At 34.9% G+C, this 8,998-nt stretch overlaps 1 protein-coding gene across 1 annotated transcript; it reads right to left on the bottom strand.

The window, feature by feature from the left end:
• Positions 1-1,357: 1,357 nt before the first annotated feature.
• Positions 1,358-7,469, bottom strand: LOC128661257 (gastrula zinc finger protein XlCGF57.1-like). The gene is made up of 3 exons (XM_053715533.1): positions 6,599-7,469; positions 1,852-2,367; positions 1,358-1,767 (listed from the first exon to the last, which is right to left on the bottom strand). Exons 1-3 carry the CDS (start codon positions 7,467-7,469, stop codon positions 1,361-1,363), a joined length of 1,794 nt encoding a protein of 597 aa, XP_053571508.1. The 3' UTR covers positions 1,358-1,360.
• Positions 7,470-8,998: the final 1,529 nt, after the last annotated feature.

The raw sequence follows: 8,998 nt of genomic DNA, 5'->3' as shown, positions 1-8,998 counted from the left end.
ATCTGTAGTTACTTGTTTTTACTAAATCCCCCAAAATCAATTATTTACTTATTTGCTTTCTTTTTAAAACATACATTAAATTAAAGCTTTTTTATAGGTACATCTAATTAAATTTGCATACACTTTTATCAATTCCTAAGCACATTTTTTATACAGATTATAAAATATTTTTTACTCTGGTTAAATATACGATCTGGCATCTGACTGATACATACTTTCAATGAGTTAGTTTCAGTCAGTAAGCCAGACCCAGATTAAATCTGCTTCAGTAATATTGTTTTATGTATGTATTATATATCTTTTTGCTCTTTTGATTTGTGAAAAATTCCGTTATATGTCCTTAAGAGGTTAAACATACCAATAAAACATTGTTTTTAAGCACCAGGACTCAGCACATTAGCGCTGCTTTCAAAAATAGTGACTGCAGTCAGTGGAAACTGAACCCAACATCACTAAACTGTATAAGATTTTAAACCCTCACACAAGAATATTCTTTTGGTTTTATAAGTAAACACATTATCAGTTATTTAAACTGAGATCATATATATATATATACTTACTTTATTGCTGCTAAAGAATTTATTTTATCTCAGATAACAGCATAGAAATTGACTGGCAAAGTGTATTGTTCTATTGTTTAACTAAACACTGGTAAAGTTAGTGGCTCATATCTTGGTATCTCATTGTGGTATTTTAATTAAATTCAACTGCGAATAAGGTTAATAAATAAGGTAACTTTTGTGATTGTTGCATAGCATATTATAATAGTTTAAATGTGTATAGTTTGATTCAGGTCTGGCTTTCTACAAATATATTTCAATGTGTCTATAAATTTTAAAAAATATAAAAAATTTAAGAATTTACATTAATTTTATTGTTTTGTATATGCATTTTTATTGGAGGTTTATTTTAAAGGATAATTATTAAATATATTATATTATAACCCTGCCATATACTGACATTAATAAACAAGGAAAATATAATTTTTTCCTGTACAATATTAATAAACACAGGGGGTGCTTTGGTGGTGAATGGTTGTGTAAACTTGTCAGTATGAGGACAGATCTGTATATTTCTGTGTGGTGTTTCGATTCTATCACATATATAAGAGAAACTGAGGTGCACATATATAGAGGAACAAAGGACAGCAAAAGAGCTCTTCTAATCTGGGGCTTTTATAAATGGGATTTAGAAAGTATTATTTACAATAGGATCCTTTTTGATGCTTCTATTTAGAGAGTTTGTCCTCTTTAGGATAATTGTAAAAATGTTTGTACACTGTGTATATAAAATGTATCTGTGTGTAAATATTTGGTGTTTTGTGATACCCGACTTAAATAAAAAATCTTTTTTCCACTTTCTAAACATGTGAAAGGTTTTTTCCCTTGTGAATACTTTCATGTTTTCTCAGTTTACCCTTATATCTAAAACATTTTCCACACTCTGTACATGTGAAAGGCTTTTCTCCTGTGTGAATCATTTCATGATATTTCAGACTACTTATTTGTTTAAAACATTTTCCACACTCTGTACATGTGAACGGCTTTTCTCCTGTGTGACTCCTTTCATGAGATTTCAGAAGATCCATTCGTGTAAAACTTTTCCCACACTTTGTACATGTGAAAGGCTTTTCTCCTGTGTGAATCATTTCATGATATTTCAGACTAGTTATTTGTTTAAAACATTTTCCACACTCTGTACATGTGAACATCTTTTCTCCTGTGTGACTCCTTTCATGAGTTTTCAGATTACTCATATATATAAAACCTTTTCCACACTCTGTACATGTGAAAGGCTTTTCTCCTGTGTGAATCATTTTATGATTTTTCAGACTTTTTATATGTGTAAAACTTTTTCCACACTCTGTACATGTGAAAGGCTTTTCTCCTGTGTGAATCCTTTCATGAGATTTCAGATCACTCTTTTGTGTAAAACTGTTTCCACACTCTGTACATGTGAAAGGCTTTTCTCCTGTGTGACTCCTTTCATGAGTTTTCAAATTACGCATATATGTAAAACTTTTTCCACACTCTGTACATGTGAAAGGCTTTTCTCCTGTGTGACTCCTTTCATGAGTTTTCAAATTACTCATATATCTAAAACTTTTTCCACACTCTGTACATGTGAAAGGCTTTTCTCCTGTGTGACTCCTTTCATGAGTTTTCAAATTACTCATATATGTAAAACTTTTTCCACACTCTGTACATGTGAAAGGCATTTCTCCTGTGTGAATCCTTTCATGCTTTTTCAGATCACGCTTTTCAGTAAAACTTTTTCCACACTCTGTACATGTGAAAGGTTTTTCTCCTGTGTGAATCCTTTCATGATTTTTCAGATCACTCTTTTGTGCAAAACTATTTCCACACTCTGTACATGTGAAAGGCTTTTCTGCTGTGTGAATCCTTTCATAATTTTTTAGATAACTCATATGTGTGAAACTTTTTCTACATGTGAAAGGCTTTTCTTCTGTGTGATTCTTTTCATGTTTTTTCAGACTACTCTTTTCTGTAAATCTTTTTTCACTGCTGAATGGTTTCTCCCCTGTGTGGGTCCTTTTATGAGCTATAAGTTTTGTCATTTGTGTAAAACTTTTTCCACACTCAGGATATGTGTTTGGCTTCTCACATGTGTGAATTTTGTGGTGTTCTAGGAGACGAGACTTCCATCTAAAGCTTTTCTCACATTCTGTACATTTGAAAGGTTTCTCCTTTGTATGAATCATTTGGTTAGACTGTAGACTTTTCTCTTCTTTAAATTTTTTTGAAAGCTTGGTAAATGTTTGTGGTTTATCCTCTGGGATAATCATTTCACTAGACAAGGCATAAATCTTGTCCTCTTGTTTGATGACTAAATTACTCTCTGCACATAATGATTGCTGCCCAGTTCCTGACAATTCATCATCATCTTTAAATATCTGCTGTGATTTCCCCAAGGTTTGTGAATAGTCATTAGTGTCTAAAAATGTTGGAGTCTGTGGTATCCTTCTGATGCTTCCTGTAGTGAAGACTGCAGATGAACTGTTCACATGTTTGTCTACATAAAAAGAAATTAAATAAAGACAAATATATATTCTTTATAATATAATTCATCTTAATAAAAAAATCATATTATTCTTTTATACGCAACAAAATGTCTTCTGTTTTGTGTTTATTTTTAAATTTACTTACGTGTAAATCACAAATTAAAGAATGACGACAAAGAATGTTGCATAATTTTCTCAGCCAGGGAACAAGTACATCTCTATTTTGGTCAAGAGAGGTGGCATCCACCATCCTCATTTAACATTGCACAAGCAACTGCACATACAGTCCTGCACAGCTCATGCTCAACAAGTTGGGTGAGAATATGATGTCTTAATTATCACAGACTAATAATCAGTTTGAGATGTTTTGAGAGGGTAAGAAGCAGTGATTTTACAATACTTTTAAGCTTTCAGCTGTGGTTGTTTAATTTATATAAACAGCCAAAAACTTTGTTTAATAATATTTACTGCAAAATTAAGCACACAAATCAGGGGTGGTTATGGGATGGGGAACACTCACTGGGAACAAGGTAGTCATTTAAGTGTAGTTATGGGTGTTCCATGAGCAAGGTCAGGGCAGGGGAAGTTGGAGTTGCAGATGTACAGAAGTCTGGGGGTGAGGTTAGGCAGTTAGACATGGTCTGTCTAAAAAGACAGAGGGGGAGTTGAATTTTTTACCCTTTTATCCCAATGGGAGTTGCTCCTTCTTTATAACAGTCACTGACACAAATGTTCTCAAAAGATGCAGATATAAATATAATAGTTTATATTTGTTTAATGAGTGATCTATTCTATTTCCCTAGTAATTAAAGTCAGTATAAAATCTATTTTACTCACCTAACACAAATGAGTTCATGCTGATAACAGGCTCCAATGCCTGTGCTCAGGAAGAAGGTTCCTTTATTCACTCCAGTTACATCAATACCTGATATTATTATCAGTTATTTGTAGTGCAGCAACATTTTCTGCAGCGCTTATATCTCTCAGTGCTCTGGTCGTGTCTGTAAAAAGTATAATAAATGGTTTAGAGGGATAATAAATAATGGTTCTGATTAACTGTATGCATGGTATAATTAAAGGCACACATAACAATTGATGTAATACACATCAGCTGTTTAGTTTATTACATATGTGCTATTGATTCAGCACAAGCATTTAGTACAGTTAACAGTGTGTGGGTTATAATTGCCCCTTAAAGGGATATTAAAGTCCAAATCTTTCATGATAGGGCATGTAATTTTAAACAACTTTCTAATTTACTTTTATCATCAAATTTGCGTTGTTCTCTAGTTATTCTTAGTTGAAAGCTAAACCTAGGTAGTCTCATATGCTAATTTCTAGGCCCTTGAAGGCCGCCTCTCATCTAAATGCATTTGACAGTTTTTCACAACTAGAGGGTGTTAGTTCATGTGTTTCATATAGATAACATTGTGCTCACGCACGTGAAGTTATTTAAGAGTCAGTACTAATTGCCTAAAATGCATGTCAGTCAAAAGATCTCAGATAAGGAGGCAGTTAGTAGAAGCTTAGATACAATGTAATTACAGAGGTAAAAAGTATATTTCTGTAACAGTGTTAATTATGCAAAAATGGGGAATAGTAAATAAAAGGGATATCTATCTTTTTAAACAATAATATTTTTGATGTTTACTATCCCTTTAATTTAAAACATATAACTGGTTTTACCTACATAAATCAATACATTTTATGTTGTCATCCCTTTTTTACCCCTTTGGCCTTGTTACATGGGAACTATTGTTTCTTGAGATATTGACCCAATAGAGTAGTCATTTCGGCATATATATCCATTTTAGCATATTTAATGTAACAATATTCCTCTATATCAAGTAATTCTGATACTCTTTGTTTCCACATAATTGAAGAGGGGCTTCTTTGGTTTTCCAGTTTCTGGCTAAGAGATGTCTGGCACTGTTGGACATAATATAAAATAGTTTGAGATACTGTTTAAGTTTAATTTTGGGAAGTCTGCTCAACAGCAAGATCGTTGGGTCTAGGGGGAGTTGTATGTCTAAAATGATTTCCATTTCCCCTATTATGGTTCTCCAGAAATTCTGGATCGTATTGCACCACCATCACATATGGGCTAGATTACCATGCCCATGACCACATCTCCAGCAACGATTGGATTTATTATGGTATAGGCGGTGCAGTTTAACTAGAGAGAGGTGCCATGTAGGAGCTTCAGATTAATTTCCTGCATAGAAAGGGAGATTGACGTTTTCGTGATGTTTTGGAAAATGGATGTACTAGTTTGAGGTAATATCACCATGCCTAGTTCTTCTTCCCATCTTTCAAGGAATGTAGGTATGTAGCCCGGGGAGTTTGTGTCAGTATTTTATATATTGTTAAAAGGGTGTGAGATAATGGTGGGGCATAAGTGTTCGAAGTTAGTCAGGGGCCGCACCATATTCCTAGATTGTTTATGTTGCGTTACAAAATGATGAACACGAATGTATTGAAACCAGTTACAAAAAAGGATGTAACCTTTGTCAATCATGTCTGTTATACATTTTTTTTGTTTGATATAATGACGTGTATTGGAATATCTCTATAAAAGGAATCTGGTACTCCATCTAGTGGTTGTGTCCCCAAGGTGAATTGACCATTGTCAATGATGGAAGTTAAAGGAGAGGGTCTAGAGGAGATGTATGAGTGTGTTGTGGTTATATTTTCCCAAACTTTGTATGTTTCTGCTATTAGTGGAGAGCCTAGACTGGGTTTAGACATTGATTGTTCAAGATTCCAGCAAAGCCTTCTCAAGTGTGGTGTGTCTGATATAATGTGTTCCAGTTGAACCCATCTTTTATAATTGAAGTGTATACACCAACAATCCTCTGCAAAAATATAGCTTGGTGGTAACTTCGCTATATTAGGTATACCGACACCACCTTGGAGTTTAGAGGTTTACATAATTCTTTGGTTTATCCTTGGTTGACGCCTTCACCATACATAGTCACTAAAAGCTTTCGGAAGGGCAGGGATATAGTTCTTAAGGATTGGGATTGGTAGTACGTGCAATATGTACAAGAGCCTAGGGAAAATGTTCATCTTCAAAACATTTATTTTACCAAGCCATGAGATCCTATTGGATAGCCACAAGGATAGGTCTCTTATGATAGTTTTTTGCATGGGGAGGTAGTTATGTTTCAAAAGTATTTTCTATAGAAGTGGTTAGTTCTATTCCTAGGTAATGTAGGAAGTGGGAATGCAAGGTAAATGGCATTAGTTTTTTAGTTCTAGCCAGGGTTTGTGCATCTAGATTACTATTTAATACCTCAGTTTTAGAGAGATTGACAAAAAATTGACAACTGTTTAAACTCGTTAAATTCTTGTAGTAAAGAAGGTATGGAGGTTTCGGGTTTTGTAATGGAGAATAAATTGTCATCTGTGAATAACAATATTGTGTATGTTTGGGTACCTAGCTGTATTCCGCTAATAATGGAGTTTTGTCTAATTTTAGTGGCTAATGTTTCTATAAAGCAGGCAAATAAAAGGGGGGAAAGAGGGCACACTTGTCGTGTACCATTATTTATGGTGAACGGGCTGACAGTGTACCATTGATAAACAATTTTGCATTAGGGTGGGAGTACAGAGAAAATATTCTAGTAAGTATCTTGGGCTCAAGACCCATGGAATGTAAAGTGGCTTTTAGAAAGTCCCAGCCAACATGGTCAAAGGCCTTTTCTGCGTCTATTGATAGTTTAATTCCAGGGATCTCTTTATCTTGGATTAAATAAAGGGCCCTGACCGCGTTTTCCTTTGCCTCCCTCGTGGGGACAAATCCCACCTGGTCCCGATTAATCAGATCCAGGAGTACAAGATTTAATCTGTTGGATAGTATTTTTGCGTAAATTTTTACGTCTGAGTTTATTAATGAAATAGGATGGTAGTGTGATGGGGGGTCTAAAGATTTTTTGGGTTTAGGGAGAAGAATGATGTGGGCTTCGAGGGATCTATGAGAAAACAGTTTTGCTTCGTCAATATGGTTAAAGTATTTGGTGATATGGGGAATTAGATCTTCCTGAAATATCTTATAATATCGGTTACTGAAGCCATCAGGGCCAGGTGACTTACCTGCTGGGAGATCCTTAATCACTAATTGGATTTCTTCTGGTGTTATAGGGTCTTCTAGTTGAGATTGTTTGTTAGTGGTGAGATGTGGTAGGTTGAGGGATGCTAGGTATACATTTATGTTATTCACTTTAGTTTCTTGTGGGTATGATCTGTGATCCAATTTAGAATGTAAGTTATATAGATCTTGAAAATATTTCCTAAATGTGTTAGTAATGGATTGTGTGGATCGGTGAATTTTATCATTGTCTTTAATGTGTAGGATGTAATTTTTCTGTTTTAGTTTTGAGTATCTTGCCAAGTGTCTACCTGCTTTGTTTTGGCGTTCATTTGTTGAAGGTGTAGCGCCTGGCATTTATGTTCTTTGTTGAGGTGGGTTGTTAGTTTTTCTCTTTCCTCCTGAATAGTGAGTAAGAGGGTATGTTCAGAAGGATTTCTTTTATAGTGAATTTCTAGTTTTTCTATGTTAGCGAGTAATGTTGCAAGGGATGCGCATCTTTGTTTAGTGATAGATGCTTTGATAGCCATAAGTTTGCCTCTTATCACGCATTTGTGAGCTTCCCACAGAGTTATAGGGGGCATCCCATCTATATCATTGTGATTAAAGTATTCCATTAAGGATTTGGAAAGTTGTTGGGTTATAATGGGGTCTGCCAGGATATGTTCATCCATTTTCCATATGTAGTATGTATGGGTTTAGAGGGCCATAAAAGAGTACCGATGACAGACGCATGGTCTGACCACGTTATGGGGGTAATATGGGCAGCGGTAAAAAGAGAGAGGCCAGTGACATCAGTAAAAATATAATCGATTCTGGAATATTGTTTGTGTGGGTATGAGTAAAATGTGTAGTCTTCTTTTTCTGGGTGGTGTAACCTCCAAAGGACTTGTACTGTAAGTGTTTTCAATTAGTTGAGTATGCGGGTTAGTTGTGATTGGGGTACTGAAGAGTGTGTGGAGGAACAGTCTAGTATTGGGTTTAACAGCGTATTTAGGTCCCCACAGATTATTAAGATACCATTTTGGTGTTCTAATATGAGGTTGGTTACCGTTTTTATAAAGGTGTTAGGAGTGTAGATAGAAACTAGTGTTACCGGACGGCCATAGAGCAGTCCCTCCAATATTATATATCTGTCTGCTTTATCCCTTAAAATTTGAATCTATTTAAATGGGATGTTTTTCTTTAGCAAAATTCCCACCCCGTGTTTCTTGGATTTTGAGTGAGAGGTGTAATAACAAGTACCAAACTTATGATTAAATGTGAGTGGTTCTCTTCCCTTGCGGAAGTGCGATACTTGAATAAATACTAAGTCTGATTTGTTTCTATTAAAGTCTCTAAGTGCCTGTGTTCGTTTTGCAGGAATGTTTAGTCCCTTTGCATTAATGGATTGAATCTTTAATGAGTTTGGGGGTCGTTTTCTGTGAGGGTGTTTAGCCATGTAGGCTTGACATATCACTAGTAGGGCATTTGTTAAAAGAGTAGGTTATAGTGTTAACTATGTAGTGGTGTTTGCACCATGGAGTGTTGTCAGTTATCAGTTTTGGCAGCAGGAAAGTACAGTAAGAGAGAAGAGAAATATAAAACAAACATTTTAAACAATACCATATTTAAAAAAAAGAAAGAAATATAAACTCTAATGAAGAAGCATTTCCCCCTCAATGACCTAATTGTATTGCATACAATTGATTAACATTGTACTAGAATAACGTAACTAACTAAAGTCATGGGTAGCGTAATCACCCAATACAGAGTATAGTGACCTAACTTTTAGCAAATAACACATATCTTCCAGTGTATTGGATTTTCCCAAAGCCCCTCCAGGAGCTTAGTAACTGATATCCAATGACAGTAAGATCATACACTAAACATCTTAAACTACGATC

The sequence above is a fragment of the Bombina bombina genome, chromosome 5 (assembly GCF_027579735.1).
Source record: "Bombina bombina isolate aBomBom1 chromosome 5, aBomBom1.pri, whole genome shotgun sequence".
Classification (NCBI taxonomy): Eukaryota; Metazoa; Chordata; class Amphibia; order Anura; family Bombinatoridae; genus Bombina; species Bombina bombina.
The sequence above is the reverse complement of the archived record's forward strand: the minus strand, read 5'-3'. Positions and strand labels throughout refer to the sequence as shown.

Coding starts and splice junctions, on each gene's coding strand:
- LOC128661257 (XM_053715533.1), bottom strand. CDS start 7,469: ATGCCAGGCGCTACACCTTCAACAAATGAACGCCAAAACAAAGCAGGT. Junction 2,368..6,598: donor TGCAAAATTGTTTATCAATG/GTACACTGTCAG, acceptor TCACATGTACAG/AGTGTGGAAATAGTTTTGCA. Junction 1,768..1,851: donor ATGTACAGAGTGTGGAAAAA/GTTTTACACATA, acceptor AGTGTGGAAAAG/GTTTTATATATATGAGTAAT.